The following is a 22,528-nucleotide window of genomic DNA, read 5'->3' on the forward strand; positions in this document are numbered from 1 at the left end:
AAGCTGAGAATGATTTTTCCCCCTTCGATGTCCGATGTCCGTTATCTCCTTTAGGCCTCCATGTTGGTAAGGACCTTGAAAGTGCTCTTGTCTGATTGTTCAGGAACCAGAATCCTATATTCTCTACTTCTCTGTTTTGCCTGCACTGAGAGCAAGGGTTTCTTCGGCCCAGCTCTGAGGCACTTTTTGGTTTTAAAGTGCAGTTGTAAAATCAATTGCACTCACTTTATCAGTCAAAGGAATTTTCCAGCTACCCTACTGGGGTCTGAGAATCAAGCAGGGTTCTTTCTGTTTTTACAGCATCACCACTGATAAAGTCTCTTGGCCTTATTTTCCGAGCTTCTGAGAACCTGCAGCTTCACTTGGCTTTAAGGAGAGATGTCTGTGCTCAACGCCTTTTGAAAATCCAGTCCCTGTGTGATCAGAGTTTAGCTGACAATTTAACTGATGGCACATGAAATGGACTGGAATTCAGCTGTCCTGCCCACAGGGTGTCTTACCTTGGTGGGATTAACTGGAGGAACAACTGCTTGTTGTGAGCTCTGATTGAAAGGTTCACAGGGAACGGAACTATTATTACGTAGCCCCTTTTCCATCCATAAGTACACTTTAAGATCTCAACTTGCCTCCATGTCTGCATCCCTCTCCGCACCCCCAGGAGAGACCCACAGATATTCGGATCCTTTCAATTACCCCCATTCATCTTGCGCCTGAGTCTCCGAAAGTCCAAGCACACGCTCATTGCAGACCAGTAACTCAATTAACCTAATTTTTCATTGGCAGAATGCCAACACAGTGCCAGAAGAAAGGACAACACTTCCTATCTGTTGGAGTCTGTTTTTTTCTGCCCTTCCTCTGTTTCTCTCCTGCGTGATCCTTTTCCAGAGGGTAGTGGGGAGGGTTTGACACCCAGAACCAGTGCTTTTAAAAAGCATTCCCGACCCTCCAAGTCAATTCCTTCCTTTCTGGGCCCTGCTTTCATTCTGCGGACAAAGGGAACAAAATGGATAGTTTGTCTAACTGAGGTGTGGAAAGCTCCGTTAAAATATGGGGGAGAGGGGGGAACCTGCTTAAACTCAGGCTGCCCCGTCCAATCTGAAATGTTACAGAGCGAACAAAATAGTTAAGTGTAATCATCCAGAAAGAATTTGGCTGCCTTGGCTGTTTCAAAACACTGGAGCATATATAGCCATTGCCAGAAAATAAACAAGACCAAATGCTGCCTTTCCTCTCTTCCTTCGGTTCCCCTTTAGCTGAGAGAAATGCAGATTCGTTGTGCTCTTTATCTTTAGCAAAGGCACTTTCTTCAGATCGGAGCTGCTGGATTGTGGGGTTGCGGGGGAGGAGGAGGAAGGATTCCTCTGAACTTTCCTTCCTTTCTTTCAGTCCATCTGTCTTTCAATCCTTACTCGGTGCTGACGCTTGCTGGAGGCAGCAGGATAGCACAGTCTTCAGTCTAATAGTTTCTGTGATGGCAAAGGCACCATTAACGCTCAAGAGCTTCAGGAGGTGCGTGAGAGCAGGGATCTGGGAGTCAGGACTGTTGGATTCTGTTCATTGTTGTACAGCTTTGGAGCAAAGCAAAACACAAGAGAGACTCACTCTGTCACCTTGGGCAAGTCTCTCTTCCTCTCTGAACTGTGACTCATAGGGCATGTCTACACTTAAAACACGAGCAGCACAGCTGCCCCATTGTAGTGCTTCAGTGTAGACACCACCTCCACCGACGGGAGGGGTTCTCCCGGCTCCATAGGTATCCATCTCTTAGCCACTGTCTGCGTGGGGACTTAAGTTGGTTTAACAAGGCCACGCCAAGGGTTTGAGTTTTTCACACCCCAAACAACTTAGTTAAACCCACCTAATTTTCTAGTGAAAATGAGGCCTTAGGTGCCACATTATAGTAACTGTTGGTAAATGCTGACCCTTAGGATAACACCTGACCTTTCCCTCCCCCGGTCTTTCAAACAGGCAGAAGTTAGAATACCTATATTAAAATGCTTGGGCTCTTCAGATGGAAGCGAGTAAATTTAAAACAGCATAGTTTTATTTTTATCCCTTCAGATTAACTTGAGGAACTCCCCGTGTCTGGGTCCCTTTACGAATGGCATTGCAAATGCCTTTGCTCTGAGAGTGCCCAGAAGGGATGGCTGTTGGCACAGATGCAAAATTGGGAAGCTGCTAGCGAGACCCTTCATCTTCTAGCCATGGAAGGGTGCAGGGAAAGAAGGGTGCCTTTGAGATGAGGAGGGAGTTGAGACAGAGGCATGGAATGACTTCATACAAATGGTGAGAACAAATCAGGAACAACTTGCTCACAGCACTTATGCCATCTTATGAAGCCAAGCCATGGGGCAGAACCCTGCCCCCGCTGAAGCCAACAGGAGCTTTGGCACTGAATTCAGTCAGAGCAGAATGGGGTTCCCAAATCTGTGGCTCTCGCTCCACAAGCCAGAGTTTTTATTCCATTCCATGCTCCCTCCTCTTCCCCTGCATGTCCCTCCCTGCCCCCTCCTGTCACACAGCCTGTCTCCTGCTCCCCTGCCTTGTCGCCTTGCATGGATAATGGAAACTGTTGGAATTTCTCACTGAGGAGACTTTCCAGATGTCCCCACAGCCAGAGCCCAACATAAACAAACGGATAAATATGGGAGGATGCCCAGGCTGTCTGTATCAGGAATAGGTTAATTAGGTCTTCCTCTCCCGTCCTCTCTGAGGGGCCTCCTTTGCCTCGATGATTGGCTGTGGGAAGCAGAGCTCTCAGCACCGTAGCCATTGAGGAGACAGTTTCAAGTATTTCCCACATAAATCTGGCACCCGGCAGCTCTTGACGGTCGTGGGGCTCCTTATATGGGCAATGACTCTCTGTGGAGCTGAGGGGAGTTTATCAGCACTGAGCGGAGGTGGAGGTCTGGGGATGGTGCTAGTCTCCGGAGCTGCCACGCAGGCAGATGGGTGGTGCCTTAATCGGTCCAGTTTCTCAAATGAAATGGACCCCGGGGGGTGGAGGGTGCAGCTCCTATGAACCCACCGCTTTGCAAGATTTTTGGATTTATAACTTACAACCACCCTTCCCTTCTTTGCAAAACTAACCAGTGCTTTCTGCCCATCGTTCCCTGAGAGCAGGGAATCTTAAACCTCCACCCGAACTGGTCCCTTGTCAGCAGTCTCAGCAGAGAGCGGCCAATAGCAACATAGGCCATAAAGACTGAACTGTCCTCTCCCTCCTCAGGTCAGGACTGGGGTGCCTTGGTTAGAGCAACGTGAAGAGATTGGCTCAATGAGGGCCTGTATGCTGGGCACATTCCATCTTCCTCCTACTCACTTCACTTACTGCCCCGGGTTCATCTGAACTAAGGGAAAATAGAGTGTGTCCAGAGCTAGATCATGTTGGTGACATCACTGCACGCTAGAAAGGAACAGATTTCCTAAGGCCTCTATTCTCTGAGCACATCTGGATTCAGCCCTTGTTAGCAGTAATACTGCTTCCATATAAATTGTTCATCAGTCCAAATTCCACCACCAAAGCCCCTTGCTTCCACTTGTTACACCGAGGCCAAGTGTTTCAAACCTGCATTGCTTCACCCAGGACAGATCAGAGGCAAGGAACAGCTCCCACCTCCTTGCACACCAGGAAAGAGTGGGCAAAGAATGTATGGTCTTGATAGGTTTGTACCCTGCTCACTCATTCTGGGTACTGGGGCTATTTTCTCCTTCCACCTCCCTCCATCTCTTGGCGGGTCATCCCATTGCCCAGGCTGCTCTTAGAGTCACCAGCCTTGTCCCAGTATTTAACCTCTGTTTTATTTTTTTGCACCTCACCCGTTGCCATGAAACACATGAGCACATCTCTTGAAAAGCCTGCGGCAACATGTCCTCCAGATTCTGCAGCTGTGCTAATCAGTTTCATACAGCTCAGCTGTTCCCCACCCCCACACACTTATCCTTCCATCCAGGGGGGAAATCTCACTGTCCTAACCCAGGACAAATGAGTGCCATTCATGAGTCTCTCCTCACACTCATGTAAATCAGGAGTAACTCTACTGCAGTCAGTGGAAAGACAGTGTTAAACTGCTATAGGATAAGGTCCATGAACCAAATTCTCTGCTAATGTAAATCCACATGACTGCATTGATTTCACTGGAGTTTCCCCTATTAAATCAACAGAGAATTGGCTCCCCATATAACCAAACAAACCAGCCCTTAAATCAGCTAGGAACGGGTATCAGTAGTATTAAAAAATCCTTATACTAGCCAAGGGATTTGGCTGCAGAGGGTATGTGTACATGCCCATATCCCACTGGGGGTGCCATCATGGTATTTGGCAATATAGTGTGATCTGTTTTCTCTCTGGGGGTGGGTGGGCTGAAGAAGTGCAGATGTTGGGGCAGGAATCCCTGTTTGCTGCATGTACCCTGACTGCTTCAGATTCACTCCGCTCAGCCCTTTGCACTGTGCAGGACATAGGAAGCTGCAGTGACGTCAGCCCACACTTTCACCGGCTCTGCTCCACCAACTGGCCTTAGCTTCAACCCTGACCTGGGGAGACCACCCTCCTCCGAGGGGAAGGTGTAACTCGATCACTGGGCTGGCTCCTTCCCAGGCTTCTCCTGACTGAGTCAATTTGACATTTGCTGACTTTTATGGGCTGATTTCATCCTGTAGGAGAATGATTCTGCTGGCTACATATTAGCCGGCGAGAGGTGAAACGGGCTGCTTGGAATATGGACACCTTGCTGGATGACTTTGAACTTGGTCAGCAGCCCAGCGATGGAAGTCTCCCCTCCCCCATTAAAAAACCCCCAACTCCACTGAGTACAACATACCCATGATTTAAAGGAATAGCAAAATATTTAATTTTTTAAACAATGAGATAACATTACCCTGTCATGGTGCGCACACAATGATCTTATAGGTTCACTCAGTAAATCACTGCATAAAGTCTGCTAGGGAAAGATATGTAAAGACCCCTGGAAATGCCTTAGAATTTGATTGGAACTAGAGACAGCATTCTGAGCATTGGCTGCAAAACTCACTCTAGCAGAGTTTGGTTTTCTGGCATTCCAGACACAGTGCAAGGCTTTTCATTTGCTTGACCTTGGACTAAGATGAGAGAGGATTCCGCTCTCACCCGGTGTGATTCTGGGATGGTTGTTAGGGGCAAGACTTTTATTTATGCCCAGCCTGGGCTGAACTGGTCGACATTTTGCTTTTCAGTGTACAGGATGTAGTGTGCCAATGGCAATGGACCCAGACTCCGCTGAAACAATGTGGAAGCTGCTCAGCACCAGGGTGCACTAACATCTGTTGGGCTTGTGAGCAGCAAAAGACCGGATGAGCTAAGAACAGACATGACTGCTTGACTTTTGAGCTCCATTGCGGAGGTTGCGTTGGGGATGTGCCATGCTAATCACCAGTCTCTCTTACTGTTTTCTAGGGCATGCTCATCGAAGGGCCATCCGGTCCCGAAGGCCCAGCTGTAAGTCAGTTTTTTTTAATACTTCTCTGGGCTTTATGGCTTCCATCGGCCATACCTGGATATCAGAGCAGTTCACGGTCGATTTTACTCTGCTAAAATAAACAGGCAGTTCCAGTTCTGTTTCTTTCCTTTGTGCATGCACGCTCAAACAAATAACAGCACATTTTCCTTTATGACCTAATGTTTTGTCCTGTCTTTTCCATACTAGGGTCTTCCAGGACCTCCGGGAACTACTGGGCCTGTCGGTCCACTGGGTGACCCCGGCGAGAGAGTAAGTATAATGGATTTATATCCTTTGGCTGTGGCCGCAGTTCATTCTTGCTATGTACTGTGGAGCTTTACTGTGACCTGGGGTGTAAAACATAACTGGTCTTAGTGGTGCTTGAAACCAACCACCTCTTGCACTTTAGCCCTTCTGCCTCAAAATGGGGAGAAGTTGTAAGCCTAGCAGAACTCGGCCTGGGGTAAAGGACAGATGTATGAACCTGGAACAAACATCCGGGAAGTGTCCACTCTAGCCTTTGCAAATGTGTCAAAGACCTCAAGTTACTTGGCAACCAATTAACTCAAGATTTTAAAAAAGAAGCTTAGTGTAAAGAAACTCTTTGACATCTCTCCACATCCTTTATTCCTACGTGACAGGTAATTACGCTGTGTCTCAGTAATAATCGGAGGGCAAGTGTGGCGTGTGTCTGAGAGTTCTTCAGTGGGCAAGTGCAGCCTGTCTGAGATATTAGATGGCGGGCAGTGTTTTCTGCATTATGGCAGGGTCTGCTGGCTCAGAAAGTTTTGCAGTGCTATAAATACAGAATGAAGGTTTCACTGCAGGATTCAGAAGATGCAGGAGCTGGACTGTTGGTGTGAAAAACTTTCATTCAAACACACAGAAGTCTTCTAGCACAGGAAAAGTATAAATTAAGTTCAGACCTGGAGCCTTAATTAAACAATCCACTGGTTAGGAGCAAAAAATATCCACCACTCCTGCAGTGGATGGTGTTTTTCTCACGGGAGCTCCATGGTTTCAGTGGATTTCACTCTGTAGCCTATAACTTGCCCCACAGGAATGTGCGTTTCTTCTTGTGTAATGGTTTTGTTTTCTTTCAAATTACCTCCAATATGAAGATCCTTCTCCTACAATACTGTGTCTTTCCATTAGGAGGAGCTTTTGCCTTACTGACAGACACGAGCAACTGACCTGCTTTCTCTGTCAATGGGATTGTTAGGTGGTTTCCTTTATCATTATTTTATTTTATTTTGTTTAAATTCATTGCTGGGGAAAATACCCTACCCGCCCCCGATACGTCGTATTTGCGTTTTCAAGGCTCCTGGATTTGGCATCCAACTTGTGACACCTACAGCCTCATTTTCAGAAAGTGCTGAGCACCCTCAATGCCAGCTGAGATCCAGGATGTCTGCAGGTGGTCAGCACCTCTGAAAATCAGGCCCCCGGTTTCTGATTAGGGCCGCCTGAAATCGAGGCTCCCAAACGGCCACCATGCAAATGTGTTCTCCTCCTCATTTCTGCTTCGTTTTCTTCGCCTCTGAATCACGCAACCCCCGGTAAATGCTATTTTTCTCCCAGTAGGAAGAAATTAAATAGCAGAGAAGTAACATGTGCAGTTGCTGTGCTGAAACAAACTCCTGCTTCTGCATACACCATGCAACCGGTCGTGTCTGTAGAGTTAATTTAGGCCTGACACCTAGTGGAGGATTTGGAGTACTGCTGCTTGCTTTGGTTTCGCGGAAGGCCTGAAATGGGGTCACTAGAACCTAACTACTGTAGCAGTCAGCCTAAAGCGGCTGGAATTGGAACAGTCCCTCGGCAGGAATCTGATTTCATAGGCCGGAGTAAATAAATCACTGCATTTCCAAGCTGAAAGCTTTTAGGAGGGAAAAAATTAATATCATCAGGAAATGTTTCTTTTGGGTTTTTTTGTTTTTTTTTTCCCATTGAAGAACGGAAGCGATACTTTAATTTTAGATTGTTGGGCTTATAGAGGGACTTTTCCTGAATGGAGCAGAAGAGGAAAAGTAGTAATCTCCTAATACAGTGCATTAAAATCCCGCTTGTTTCTCTTGGTTGGCCTGCACGTGCAGACAAAGGTGTAAAGCTGATGGACTCCCTCACCAGCCCAGGAAATACTCAGTGTCATACCCGGAGTCTTTTCAAACCCTTCCTTTAGGGCACAGTTTACTCTTCAAACGCAATAAAATAGTTCAACATAAGTTCCACATATAAGCCTTGTCTTTCCCTCTCACCCATGGTCTTCTGCAGGGGCCCAGGGGCCTTTCCTCCTGCCAAACTCTCTCCTCCCTCAACGGAGCTACGTTTTTTGGCTTTTATAATCATTTGAGCGGTCTCGGCTGGGACATAGCTGATCGGCATGCTGGGCCCAACGCCCCTTAGGGTTACCCCGCCCTGCAACAGGCAGACAATGCATTCAGTAAGAAGTAGGGAGAGAACCCTTGGCTCTGAACCTTAAAAACCCAGTCTCCTGACATGTGAGCGATAGCAGGGCCTGCATGACCTGCACCGTAATTAAGACTTACTGCCCCAGTACGCTGCAGCCACGGGTGGGTGACAGACGTTGGCTGTGCATGCTTAAGCATGTTTGGCGCCAGGGACAAGCAGGCAGGTTCCGCTTTGTCACCTTACTCGTGCCCCATCGATTTCAGCAGCCCGCATGTGAGTGAGGCAAGCAGAACTTGGCCCCGTGCCAGCACTGGGCATGGCCATACAACAGAAGTATTTTTAGATTAGTTGAATGTACTTCTGCAATATTGTTGAGTGTGCTGCTATTTCACAAAGTCACGGGTACTTCTGGGATGGGGGTCGCAGACAGCCACAGCACCGGGTTAGGTGTTTACGGACACCCGGGATCACCGAAGGGAGAGCTTCCCAACAGGAGGTCTGACTCATCCCCTCGCGAGCGAGGAAGAAGGGGGCTGGAGTGCTGCTTATGCTTTGAGAGAAGGAGCCATAGTTAAGTCAGGAGCTGAGGACAGGAGGTAGCCAGGGAGGGACGGGGGGATTGTCTCTCTTTGAACCAATATGAAGCTACAGACATGGGCTTGGATGAAGATTTGGCCCAATCTGAATCTCTTGGCCCGTCTCCAGTCCAAACCTGGCTTCAGTCACCACTGTTCTCACCTTAGTCAAGTATGGCCGTTTCTCCATGCTCACCTCCTACTCCTACACAGCAGTGACTAGCTGGCGGTCTCCACTCAGTGGAGACTTGAGGGTGAACCAGCATGGAGAGCTGCGTCTCACTGACAAAACGTTAGAGTTCAGGGAAGGCAGAGCTGGGCCCCATCTAGATGTCTTTCCTGAGGTGCATTGGCAGCGTAGTGTGCAGGACCCTCCCCAGAGCTGCGCAGAGTGCATTCCAGGTCAGGAGAGAGGTAGATTGGCACCGCACTCCTGGGGAAGATGGCCATTGGCTCAGCAGAGTGCTATTATGGGCAAACTCGATGAGTGCCAAAAGTTCACCCAAAAATAAAAACAGCACTAACAACAGGCTCTGCCTGTAGCTCGTTGTTGTGGTCAAAGTCATGGCAAGGATCCTTTTCAACCTCAAAGAGCAAAAAAAAAAAAAATCTTGGAATGGGCCAAGAAACAAAAGGAAAAGAGTCTAGTTAGTGCTCTGTTTTCTCCGAGTCTGTTCTGTAACTCTAAAGGAGAGATGAATGGCAGTGACAATACACCATGGAAGAGCTGCAAGAATATCTGATGCCTCTGTTCCCCCCAGCACTGTTATCCAGTGAATAGCAAATACCAACATGAGGACAGGAACGGTTAGCAGAAGACATTCCCTCAGTCTCCTCGTTAGGATCTTGAACACATTTTTCTGGCAGGTCATTCAGTCTGATTTCTAAAGCGGGCACTGGTGCAGAACAGCTTCTGTTGACTTAGCAGAGCTGCGTAACTGAGTCCCCTTCCCTGCAAGGACATATTGTGCAGTCACTTCCACCTGGGAAGGAGGGGAGAGGGGGAAGACCCATCCCCATAGGCCCTGGCCATCTGCTTTTGCAGTGCTCTATATGAGCACTTGCCTCTGGGCAAAAAAAGTTGGCATCTGGCTTCAGTATGTATTCTTAATGGCTGGCTGTGGAGTTACACCCGGGGTGTAAATGGGATTAGAATCAGGCTTAATATCTGGGTGGTCTAAAGGGCCGCAGACAAAACACTCAAGTGCAAAGTTGTATATCCATTGCACGCTAAGGCTACAAAACAAATAGGAGCCAGCTCGCCATCATAGCCAAACCTGTTCCCCACCTCCCTGTGGTATTTTTGTCTCTACCAGCGTCAGATGTTGGCCATACGTTTGCCTGCCGGCTTCCCCCGTCTCACGAGCACAGCTGGCTGCTTCATTCCTTGAGACTGCTTCAGCACAGGTGCACGTACCTTGTTAGCTGTCTTCACGCCAAGCCATGGGCTGTTCAATTCTAGCTGGACAAGCCAAGAAAGGTTGCAGACCGAGCTAAGACAAAAAGATCCGGCCAGATAAAACCAAGGGAAGGGGAATAGGTTTCCTTTAGTGTCTTTCCTTAGGCTTTGTGCTAGTTAATAGATTCCAACACTTAAGTTCCTTCTGAGGTTTTGGTTATTAGGGCTCTGGTTCTTGAAGTTTGTTGTTTGTTTAATGCCTCAAAATTTGAAAAACCGGATTAAACTGTGTATATGTGACGGGTGAAATTCACTTGTTTGCAGAGAGCCAGCACAAAGTCTGTACATCACCTAAGTCTCACTTAAACCCTATTTTAAAGGCTTAAGTAGTACATGAGCTTTGTCCTGGCTCCTTTGCTCAGTAGTGAACTTCACCCTAGGAGCTCAGACCAGTGCAAAACATGGCCAACTGTTCTTTCATCCAAATCCTTTCCCTTTAATGACTACTTCTTGCCTGGCTCCAGGCACCAGAACGCCAGCTGGAAATGACTACACACATGTTTACAAACGAGAACACAAGAAGAAATATATCAAGATATGAGGAACAGGAAGATATGGCTAATTTTTTTTCACTGGCATGACTCTTCTTGGATTTGATCTCATGCATGGATACAGAACAAAGCCTGAGCCAGACATTTCCTTTGTTTGCACGCTTTTATAGTGAACTCCCATGAGCCTTCTCTTAGGCCTACATTGCAATTCTGTCCTCAGGCACAGTGTTCAAAATCCCTCCTCGGATATGCTTGATCCTCCAGTTTCCTTACTGCAAGCTCTTGGGATCAATCAGAAGAAACAATCTCGTGTGTCCCCCTGATGTACCCTGTGATGATGTGGCTCTTCTCCAAAGTTGGGTGACTTCCACATTCCCTCTCCAGTGAGTGCCCTCCAAACGCTCTCTTCTCCATGGCTTCTTCCTGTAGCATGTGACTGAGGGGAGTTTTTAAATGCAAGATGGTTGCCTGGCTGCCTTCCATTGAGACAGACTCTGAGCTTGAAGGCACCAGCATAACAGAGATTGCATTCTCAGGTTTCCTGCCAACTGGGAAATGCAGTAACCACCAGGCTGCAGATCTTCAGTATCAACTTCACAGCCTCCCGATCTGCACATGCAAAATTCAGCCATGGAGAGCTGAATGGAAGGGTCTCTGCTGTGGTTTTGAGATGGATTTAAATGGATTATTGGGTATCAGGGCATTCTAGTGGTGATGACACTAATTTGGACACTTTTTTGAAAATTAAGGCTGTTTATCACAGACTCTCAGGGGATCTGGCTGGTATTTCCTGGACACTGCACTCCCCTAACCTCCCCCGTTAAGGCTGCCCCTCACTTAAACTCCTGGTGTATTATTTTTTTGATGGAACAATAATAGTGGTTCTCGTAGTTGTGACATGATTGAGAATGAAAGGGCTGGCTGTGCCACATCGATCCATGCCTTGGAATGCACAGAATGTCGATATACAGCCACTCATCTCAACCCTAATGCATGGCCTCCGCCAGGAACTTGCCTGAGAGTTGTTAAGTTAACCCTTTAGATACGTTGGTCACAATTCATCCCTGAGCCAGTGCGCAGAGCCCAGCATGGTGACTGAGATTGTGGGAGGGGGCACAATCCTGGGGCTGACAGGGGCCTTTTGCTGGATAAGGTCAGAACAGCCCTCTCACGTCAAAGTGCCCGTGTCCTCTGCAGCTTGCAGCAGTCAAGGAATAATCAGGGCATCGAACTGTTTTGCGAGTCCCATCTGGTCCCCATTCACCGCTGGCTTGCCCTGAAATTCCCCCCTGCAGGGAAGGAATTCTGCCCCTGGAGCATTTCCCCAAGCAAGGGAGCTGTGCAGCTGCAGGGCAGCCATGAATTGTGCCTTGCTTATCATCTATAGCTACTTCTTTAATCACCTCTCCATGTACGGTGACCTCCTCTACTCCTAAGAATTCATTTGTATGACAGGCTGGAAGGTGGGCTGGGTGGCCCTTATTTCTGCTGTTCTTCCGTATAATTGCCAGCATACTCTCCAGCGTGCCTTTGAATGGCCATGCCAAGCCGGCAGGCAGCAGGCATGACGTCCCTGACCCTTTTCACTGCACACCCCGGAGTGGAAGGCGGCATCTGCATTCAGGAGCAGACCACACATTCCACTTGTTTATAAATATTCTGTGCAGAACAAAATGTAACCGAACAGTATGCAACATATTGGGCATAGAAAAATGATGAATTAATAGAGCCAGGCAACTTGAATCCTTTCCACAAGTTAGACCAGATCGTCTTTAATTCGTCTATTATTAGCATTATTATTGTTGTATACAACTGATGTGTGGAACTTTACGGACGTAGCGTAAGACACATGTGGAAACAAAAAAGATTTTTGAAACCGGCCAAGTACATCAAACGAATGCGCCAATGATACTCAGCTATATCAACATAAGTCAACCGTGCTGTTTAGTATATTGGTATAACTTTATTCACCAGTCTGGTCTGCTCATTCAGCACTGCCTTGCCTGCCTGTGACGAGGTCTTTCAGGCTTTCTCTGCCCTCTGCTGGAGGCATCTATGGCCTGACGCTCCCCATCCGAGGAAAATCTGTGCACACCAGGTGACAAACAAGACAGTCCTCCAGAGGCCTAGAAGGACCAGGAGGAAAAATGACCAGTCATCAACCAGCAGGCCAGTTAAGAAGACTTGCCTGCTTTTATTTAGAGAAAGAGCTGGGTGGGACTGGGACAGGGGAATGGTTCCTTGAGGCTCACCCAGAATTGGGCCCTGGTCAGGGCTTTACCTTCAGTGCTGCAACAAAGTGTTTGCATTTGAAGGGTTTTTTTTTTCTCTTCGTTTAAGACTTGCTGTTTTGTTACTTGAGTGTGTAGAGACTGGCACCAAGCTTACGGCACAGACTGCCCTGCTCCAAGCTGGAGGCCAAACCTTGTAGACTAAAGGGGGTGGCAGGGGCGGGAGGGAGTGAAATGGCTGCAGTACCACACATGGCTCTGCAGGAAGTGCTACAGAGCAGCTCCACCAGTCACACTGCCCCAAACCATGGGGAGTTCCAGCTGTGCGAGGGAGCCGTGGAACAACCAGCGAGGAGATCCCCTTAAGGAAGGATTTAAGGAAAAGAGGCACTTGGGAGGTGGCTTCATGTATATCCCAATGTTCCCAAGAAACTCTGAACTGGAATGAGCTGATGGAGAAAGGAAGCTCCTTTGGACAATGTGACTTTAGCCAATGGAGCAAGGAAGGGCTCTTCCACATATCCAAGGTATAAATTCACCTGTCATCAGGAAGACCTGGTGTTCTTACCACCACTGGGACATTGCACCAGTCTGCCTTGGACTCTGCACAAGGAATAACAGCCGTCTCTTGGCACCCACGAGGTTAGACGTGTTCAGAAGCTTTGTTCAGGCTGATAGACAGTCCTTCCCCTGATTTTATGCCGGGCATTGATCACGCCTCTCTCTGCAGATTCCTTTGTTTCTCAGAACATGTGTGTTTCCCGAGCACTCGGCCCTAGGGTGCGAACAGTTTCTTTCTGTCATTGTGTCTTTACAAGTGGATGATTAAAGAATGACGCGCCGCGTGAATGAATGTAGCCAAACGGCAGGGGGATGGCAGCGATTTATTGAGTGTCACAGGCCATCCGAACTGAATTCCAAAGGATTCACGAAGAGAATACAAACACCAACTCCAGAAAACATCCTTCCCGCCATTCGGCAGAGAAACGTATCATGATCCCTGCCTCAGGAGAGCGCCATGGATTTCTCCAGATCACTCTGCTCCTTGTGAGGCAAATACACAGCCATATTCTTTTGTCTTTCGCCTTTGGGAACATGTTAATTAGTCTGATAACACCCTGGATGCTTCTACCCTTTTACACACTGTGCCATGCAGTGCAGAACGAAATAGAATAATAGGCCAGATCCATTGCGAGGGTATTTCCCCAACTTCCATTGAAGTAGGTGGAGCTACACTGATTTACATCAGTTGAGGGTCTGGCCCTGAGACTGTGCACCTATGCACCTCTTTTAGGGCACCATTGAGGCCAATGCTAAAACTTCCCTTGGCTTCGCAGGCACGGCACCTGGCTCTCAGACCTTTGCTATGGTTCTGAAATGCTTGTCGGTAGGTCTTGGAGGCCCTTTTCCTTCTGGGTTTCAGGTGGAACCTGGTTCAGAGGTGCTGAAATACCAGGAGAACGGTTTTTCTCACAGCCATTTGGGCCAGCAATGGACGTGTCAGAAATCTAATCCTTTAAGAGATTTCTGGCCCAAATTTGGAGGCCCGAAACATTGGGCTAGAAAGCTGATCAGCGTCCATATTGCCTTAGCATTTGCAAGCATTTGCAAACCGTGTGAAGCTTGGCAGCACTCCTTAGCTATTGTGTATCAGCAGAGCAGCATTGACTTCGTTGGAACCACCCCAATTTGCACTGGCGTGCAACAGGTTTCTTTGAAAGTTACTCAAAGGCCTTTGGAAAAGTGACCTGAATTTAAATTTGAGGTATTTTGAAAATACCCCCAGACAAACATGCTTGTGTAAAAACATTTTATCTACACTCGTTTGACAGAATACACGAAGATAGATAAACAAACCCAGAGATGATCAATCATACATCAGGACCGTGCGGACGAGGCGGGGAGAAAGAGTTATTATATAAGACAAGTTTGGCCTCAATTATTTATTGTGCTTTTAATCCAACAGATGGGACTGCTCTGTTTACCTATCAACTCCTCATCATCTGAGTCAGGGACTGTTGTGTCGAAGTGGCTAAGTAAACAAAGTGGAAGTAACATCATGAGCTAGTCTTGAAAAATGGACAGGTGGATTAGATATGCAGCCTGCCTCCAGCAACAGAGGGGACTACTTGTGTTTTCTGCTGATAAATCACTGGCTGGAGTGGCCGTTTACTGCAGGTTTTCAAGCTGTGTTATTATTCTGGGTCAGTTGGAGGGTGACGCAAACCCTGGATTCTTCATCTGTAATGTTATCCAGTGCCTCTAATTATGGGGTGCCGTGTATATAAATAGTCTAGCTGGTGTGTGTGTAGTTCAGGGTAGGGTTGGGCAATGTTGTTTTCCCTAATTGTGGACTCACTAATCATGGGCTTGAAAATTCGACTGGCATGGTATTGGGTGCCCTTTTAAGAATGAGAGAGAGAAAGGGAGAGGGAGAGAGAAAGAGAGCGAGGGAGCATGGGAGGTGAGAGGGGGAAAAAATCCAAGGAAACAAGAGTGAACAGAGTTTAAAAAAAAAACAAAACGCCACACACAATGCAGAGAGCATGTGAAAAGGGAGGGTGGGAGGAGAAGCATATTCGAATATAAAAATAGATAAAAGTGCATAGACCATGAAAGGAGGCAGGGTAGCCTGGTGCTTAAAGCACAGAACTAAGATCAGGACACCTGGGTTCAGTTCCCAGTTCTGCCACAGACTCACTGAGTGACCCTGGGCAAATCACTTAGGATCTATTTTTCAAAGCACCTAACTGACTTAGGAGCCTCAGGGTATGTCTACCCTGCGATAAACAAAACCCAGGGCACTGAGACCGAGAGCTCAGGTCAGCTGACTTGGACACATGGAGCTCAGGAGGCGGGGCTATAAAATAGCAGTGTAGATGTTTGGGTGTGGGCTGAAGCCTGGGCCCTGAGACTCTTGCTCCTCAAATGTCTACACTGATGTTTTATAACCCCGCAGCCTGCGTCTCACGAACCCGAGTCCGCTAACTTAGACCTGCCACAGTCATGCCGTGGGCCTTTCATTGCCACGTAGACATACCCTAAATCTTGTTTTCAAAAGTGACTTAGGTCAGGTAGGAGCCTAAGTCTGATTGAAAGTCAATGGGAGGTAGGTGCCTAAATACCTTTAAAAATCTGGCCCTGCGCCACTTTCAAAACTTGAAAATTTTACTCTTCGTTTCTCAGGGCCTCTCTCTTTCCCCCAGCCATCACCACCCTCCCTTTGTCTTGTCTGTTTACATTGTAAGCTCTTTATAGCAGAGACCATCTCTTATGGCGTGTATTCACAGCACCTGAATTCTAGGCACTTCAATAACAAGAACGGCGACTCATTTGTGCCAGGGTGGTGATGTCATCGTTTTGGTGTGTGCCTGGAGTGAGGGTGACTGTGTTTGCAGATTCGAAAATTAGAATGAGCAAGACTCCAGTCTGTGCTTCTTGTCTATCCATTCAGCACCTCCTGAGGGGAAGAGCCTAGACAAACAATATCATCCATGACATGCAAAATCAGGCAAATACAAAAAAAAAACAAACCCAAAACCCCAAAACCCCAACTCTTTGCACATACTCAGAGAGTCAGTATTTTTAAGGGTTCAGAATGGCTGGTGCAGTGCACCTATCCTGCTCCAGAGAACTTCCCAACGGGAATTTATGCAGCTTTCAATGAAGAAGAGGGGAAAAGTAAAATGATTATGGGACCTTATTAAGTAACTGCAGGAAGATGGTGGATTACACCAGAGACTAGAAATGTTCCTCAGTTAGAGCCCAATCCTGCCATTGTTGAAATGAATGGCAAGACTCCTATTGACTTCATAGGATGGGATCAAGTCTACAACGCCCACAGCTTTGCATGCTAATGTGAAAATTGGAATTATGCATGCACCTTGCGTAGTTAGATGTCGCCCTCATTTGCATGCTGTATTGCTCAATGTCTGTGTAAATTTGGACTTTTTTGCAGGCACAGAATTGTGAGTGCAAATAAACTGGAGGCTGTTTTAGGGAAGTTGAATCTATGTTGTTCTTTAGCGTTTCATCTGTAGAACATTTAATGTGTAGGTTGCTCCTACAGAGTGAGATCAAGATACTCGACTGATGGATCAGTGGAGCTTTGCTAATTTGCACCAGCTGATTGTTTGGCCCAAGGCAGATGGAAATATTTTTGTAGGAACAAAAAGACCACCAAAAAACAATGAAAGGAAAGAAATGAACCAGGCAATTAAACATGTGGAAGAATAAATACATTTCAATGCATCTCTGCTTCACTGCTCTGAGTTATATTTTAAACAAGGTTTTATATACAGTTTTAATAGGGCTTAATATACTCAACTAAACATTGATATCATTGATCTGGAACATTGCAAGGGCTTTTATTGGGCATCTGAAAATTGCTCATGGCAGACTTGAAACTATGGAGGGAAGGGAGCAGGGGGATGGAATTACTAAGGAATACCATATGTGTTTAAGCAACACATACAGGCCACTGTAAACATCTCTGTGCTGCCAGCCTTACCATTGATCTGGATACCATCAAAATGTATAGTATATCTGAGTATACTTGGCTTTGCCAAGGCTAACGAGAAGCAAAGGCCCTTCCAGCTACAGCAAACTATGGGGAAGAATGAATTAAATAACATGTACACACAAGCTCTAGTGATTTCTCTTTATTTCTTCCCTTCGTAGGGACCTCCTGGCCGGCCAGGTCTTCCAGGAGCAGATGGGTTACCCGGACCACCAGGGACAATGCTCATGCTGCCTGTAAGTACAATTGTAACAAAAGGGCATGGTTAATAGAGAAGACTGGGGGTCAGGAGTCCTGCACTTTGCTACTGACACCCTATCTGTCCTTGGGACAGTTACTTCACCTCATTGTGACTCTCTTTCCCCTTTTGTGGAATAGAGACACAACACACAACCTGTGGAACTCATTGGCAGGGCATGTTGTGAAGGCCAAAACTATAACTGGATTCAAAAAAGAATTTGCTAAGTTCATGGAAGGTAGGTCCAACAGTGGCTATTAGCCAAGATGGTCAGGGATGCAACCCCATACTCTGTGAGTCCCTAAACCTCTGACTGCCAGATGCTGGGTCTGAACAACAGGGGATGGATCACTTGATAGTTGCCTTGTTCTGTTCGTTTCCTTAGAAGCATCTGGCCACTGTTGAAAGACAGGAGATGGGGCTAGATGGACCATTGGTCTGACCCAGTGTGGCCGCTCTTATGTAAATTATTACCCATTTTTTGTAAAATGCTGGGACCTCTTCACATGGGAAAAGAAATGGGTACGTAGGCTAACGTTTTCAAAATTGACCCATGATTTCAAATGCCTCAATTCTGCTGGACCCAACTTGAGACACCTCAGGTGGGCTCAATTTTTAGAAAGTGCTGAACACCCGTCTGAAATCTGTGAAAGTGCTGAAATTCAGGGCCATTTAAAGGGGTCTCAAATTGGACATCCAACACAGTAGGTGACTAAATGAGCTAGTCACTTTTGAAGATCGTGGCACTATTCTTTCTGGATGCCAGTCGAGCCAGCACTGAGTCAGCCCTCTTGGTCCTGGGACACCAAAGGAATGATGATGAGTATATTTTGTCTCTGCTTTGATGTGACAGAACCCAAAGGAGCCTAGCGGCTGGAAAATAAGCAGTTGCGTACTAAGAGGAGAGTCTTAAATAAAAACCACTGTGCACTTGTCGGGGTTCCAAATAGCAGGGTAATGCATGTGTAGGTTACTGGCAGAGAGCCTAGTGCTGCTAAGGCCAACTGCACAACATTGTTTCAATGCTTAGCCGGCCATTACAATACCTCTTCTGGCCCATAAAGTAACCAACCCTGGGTCTGTAAATTGTGGGCTTCGGTTCAGTTGGCCAAGTTCATGTTGGAACCTGGTTTCATTGCTTCTTGCTATGCAACAGGACGCCGAGGTGAAACCCAGGTGAAGCAGCGTTACCAACTAGGACCTACAGTCTGCAGTTTCCCTCTTGGAATGCTCTAAAGACATTGATAATTAGGCCAGTAACAGGGTATTGCTACAGGAACATAGGTTCAGAGATGTCAAAGGTGGGAAGAACCTCACTCCTCCTGAAGTTGAGGAAAATAATCTCCCAACGGAGGGCATGGCCAATAATCAACAGCTTACATTTTCGAGTGCTTTCCATGCCAAAGGATCCCAAAACACTTTCCAAACTGTGGGCTGAATTCTACTCCTTGAAGCATACCTCCGCACTGGATAAAATCTGGGACGCTGTCTTTCTCCCTGCCGTAAAATAGATTAAAAAACCATGCATCCTCCCCCCCTCAATGTAGCCAAGTTTTTAACTTGTGTTTGGAAAGCTCTCTGAGATCCCTCAGAGGGAACGCACCACGCAAAGCTGCAGAGCACAGCGAATGCGTCTAGGAATGGGCTTTTCTGCCTGCATATTGCTGGCCCGGTGTTGTTGTTATCTCCCCGTAGTCCGCTGCAGATTGGACTAATCCAAGCTCAAATGTTTACCTGTTTGGACGGTGTCCTATTTTCCAAGCAAACTTCAGGTGTCCTGGCATGGGGAGCTAGTATCTCAGGAATAGCTTTTAAAACACACAAGCCCAAACCTATAGCCCTTGTGCTACAAATGTAGGCTATGTACTCTAGTAAACTGGAGACTAACGCCAAGTGATTTGTTCCCATCCTCATGCAATCACATCTGCAGGGTTTTCCTGGCCAAGAGCAGCTGGGAGGAGAACATCAGACCTATGAATGTTCTGGCTTTAAAGGTTCGAGCTGATGATGAGTCCTTAAGGTTTTAAGGCATATATCGTGATCTCATGCATTTTATCCTTGGATTGTTTTGAGCTTCAGTGATTTAATTTGCAGGTGTTTACCTGGGAAGAATGTGGCTTGTGCCATACATAAGTAAGATCACCTGTCTGGTTTTTCCATCAGAAGCGAATGTCACAGGGCTCTGAGAGAAGGTGCTAAACGCGTGTGGCAGTTAGTAAGTTTGTTAGAGACCAGTAGGGCAGTGACTGAACTGAGCTTGCCAATCCAGCGAGGCTGAATAGAAATGCTATAGGAAGTCAGGCTAGGGGGAGAGGGAATAGATAGCAGCATAGTCACATACATCTGCACATCTGCATCTTCTTTCTTGCAGTTCCGCTTTAGTGGGGGAGGAGATGGTGGCTCAAAAGGACCTCTCGTTTCAGCACAGGAATCCCAAGCTCAAGCCATACTACAACAAGCCAGGGTAAGTGGGGACATCTCTTTTCTCTAGTGCCGTTGGAAGAAATTTACCCAGGTGATGTGTCTTGACTTTGGCCGTGATTTAGTACCTGGCATGGTAATATGACCTCTTAGCATACTTTGGTCTATCGATAACAGCTAGAGATGGGCCAATCCAAAACTATGGTTCAAAATTCCCCCACACCTTTTGGACCAAATCCTCTGCTGATGTAAATAGGCATAGGCCTGTGGGCTTCAGTGGAGTTCTGCTATTTACAAGACTTGGTTCTTTGTGCTCAAAACCCGCAGCAAAAGTTTTGTATGTTTTTGTTTTTTGGGTAAATCACTCTCAATAAATAAATGAATGTCACAGATGTAAGTTGTTTCTCAGTTCCATGAATCTCAGCCCTCAGATCACACTTTCCGTTAATGTATTCATTGGAAAGTGTGCCATGAGTATCCTTGCAAATATGTTTTTTATATATATTTAATCCTGTGGAATGACTGTAAAAATTTCCCTATCCGGGTTTGTTATTCGAGCTGTGTTGGTTACCTGTGATTGGTCGCACATGTCCCGCAGTATTATATCTGCTCCCTGATTGGATGAACACACAGGCCCTTAAGGCCCAAAGGTTCACACGTTCAGTGCCTACTTAGTGCCAGCGTTCAGGCTAGTTCAAAAACTTTTAGTTAAAACTTGTTTTGATGGGAAATGGGCTTTGTGACTAAATTAATTTTTTTTTGTGGATAGTGTCTGCTTTTCTGTGAAACTTTTGATTATTTTTTTCTTTTTGACAGAAAACCAAAAACTGGAAATGGACATTTTTTTCCCCTCTCCCCAGGGAATATTCCAACTGTTCTTTGAAAAACCATAAACTCCCCAACTAATGTTTTTTTCACTCAGTTTTTAGCCAAACTTTTTCAGTTATCAGTTGGTGAAAATAGGGGGAAGGGGGAAACAAACACACCGGTTTTGGGTTTATGGTTTTTAGATGGAAGGTTAAAAGTTTCCACAAGAGGGGAAAAAGCTCAGCTGTACCCTGTGTACAGACCCTGTCATTTGAACTGGGATCATTAATAAGAAAATTGAGATCGAAGCCTTCTGTGATGAAGGCTGAAAGGGTTTTGGGGAGGCTGAGAGAGGAAAGGGACTCCTGAGATGGGTAGATTTTTCTTCTCTTGTTTTGGGGTAATTACATTATTAAAGTGATATATTCCTCTGAAATTTGATTCTGGGTAAAGAGGCCAAATGTTGTCCCAGCTGGCAGTATTTCAGAGCAGCTCCTTTTTATTGGGCTGTGGTACAAAAAATAAAAGTTATAAATAATCTAACATACTTATTTCATTACAAGTGCAGGCACAGGTAGATTTTGATTACTGGAGCACAGACATAATTAGCAGTCTTTTAAAGTATTGAATTACTGCAATGGAACAAATTGTCCAAGCGGTGTTATAAAGTGTGGACAGTCCCATTACTTGCTGTGAACATTATTGACTGGGTGCTGGCTATATGGCTTTTTAATTACTGGGTTTAAAAACCATCAAAATTGAATTGCTGTTCTATTTATGGGATTGTTAAATAGCAAAAAATCTGTAAATTGAACTGTCAGGATAGGCCCGTTACTCAATGGGGGGGGGAGGGAAATAATATCAGAAAATGTGGAAATGGCAGAGGTGCTTAATTACTTCTTTGTTTCGGTTTTTACCAAGAAGGTTGGTGGCGATTGGACGTCTAACATAGTGAAAGCCAGTGAAAATGAGGTAGGATCAGAAGAGGCTAAAATAGGGAAAGAACAAGTTCAAAATTACTTGGACAAATTAGATGTCTTCAAGTCACCAGGGCCTGATGAAATGCATCCAAGAATACTGAAGGAGCTGTCTGAGGAGATATCTGAGCCATTAGCGATTATCTTTGAAAAGTCATGGAAGACGGGAGAGATTCCAGAAGACTGGAAAAGGGCAAATATAGTGCCAATCTATAAAAAGGGAAATAAGGACAACCCGGGGAATTACAGACCACTCAGCTTAACTTCTGTACCCAGAAAGATAATGGAGCAAATAATTAAGCAATCAGTTTGCAATCATCTATAAGATAATAAGGTGATAAGTAACAGGCAGCATGGATTTTTCAAAAACAAATCGTGTCAAACCAGCCTGATAGCTTTCTTTAACAGGGTAACAAGCCTTGTGGATGGGGGGAAGTGGTAGACGTGGTATATCTTGACTTTAGCAAAGTTTTTAATACTGTCTCGCATGACCTTCTCATAAACAAACTAGGGAAATGCAACCTAAATTAAGCTATTATAAGGTGGGTGCAAAACTGGTTGGAAAAATGTTCCCAGAGAGTAGTTATCAGTGGTTCAAAGTCATGCTGAAGGGCATAACAAGTGGGATCCCGGAGGGATTAGTTCTGGGACTGGTTCTATTCAATATCTTCATCAATGTTTAGATAATGGCATATAGAGTACACTTACAAAGGTTGTGGATGATACCAAGCTGGGAGGGATTGCAAGTGCTTTGGAGCATAGGATAAAAATTCAAAATGATCTGGAGAAATGGTCTGAAGTAAATAGGATAAAATTCAAAGGACAAATGCAAAGTACTCCGTTCAGGAAGGAACAATCAGTTGCACACATACAAAGTGACTGCCTAGGAAGGAGTGCTGCGGAAAGGGATCTGGGGGTCAT

The 22,528-nt window shown here is 46.1% G+C and overlaps 1 protein-coding gene across 1 annotated transcript in view; it reads left to right on the plus strand.

Moving 5' to 3' along the window:
* The window catches only part of COL5A1 (collagen type V alpha 1 chain), a 244,255-nt gene that overhangs the window by 122,296 nt on the left and 99,431 nt on the right, over positions 1–22,528 (plus strand). The window contains exons 10-13 of the mRNA XM_077835961.1: positions 5,435–5,476; positions 5,685–5,747; positions 17,326–17,400; positions 19,774–19,866. Of these exons, the coding sequence (XP_077692087.1) occupies positions 5,435–5,476; positions 5,685–5,747; positions 17,326–17,400; positions 19,774–19,866 (273 nt within the window). The remainder of the gene's footprint in view (positions 1–5,434; positions 5,477–5,684; positions 5,748–17,325; positions 17,401–19,773; positions 19,867–22,528) is intronic.

This window comes from Eretmochelys imbricata, chromosome 16, assembly GCF_965152235.1.
Source record: "Eretmochelys imbricata isolate rEreImb1 chromosome 16, rEreImb1.hap1, whole genome shotgun sequence".
Lineage (NCBI taxonomy): Eukaryota > Metazoa > Chordata > Testudines > Cheloniidae > Eretmochelys > Eretmochelys imbricata.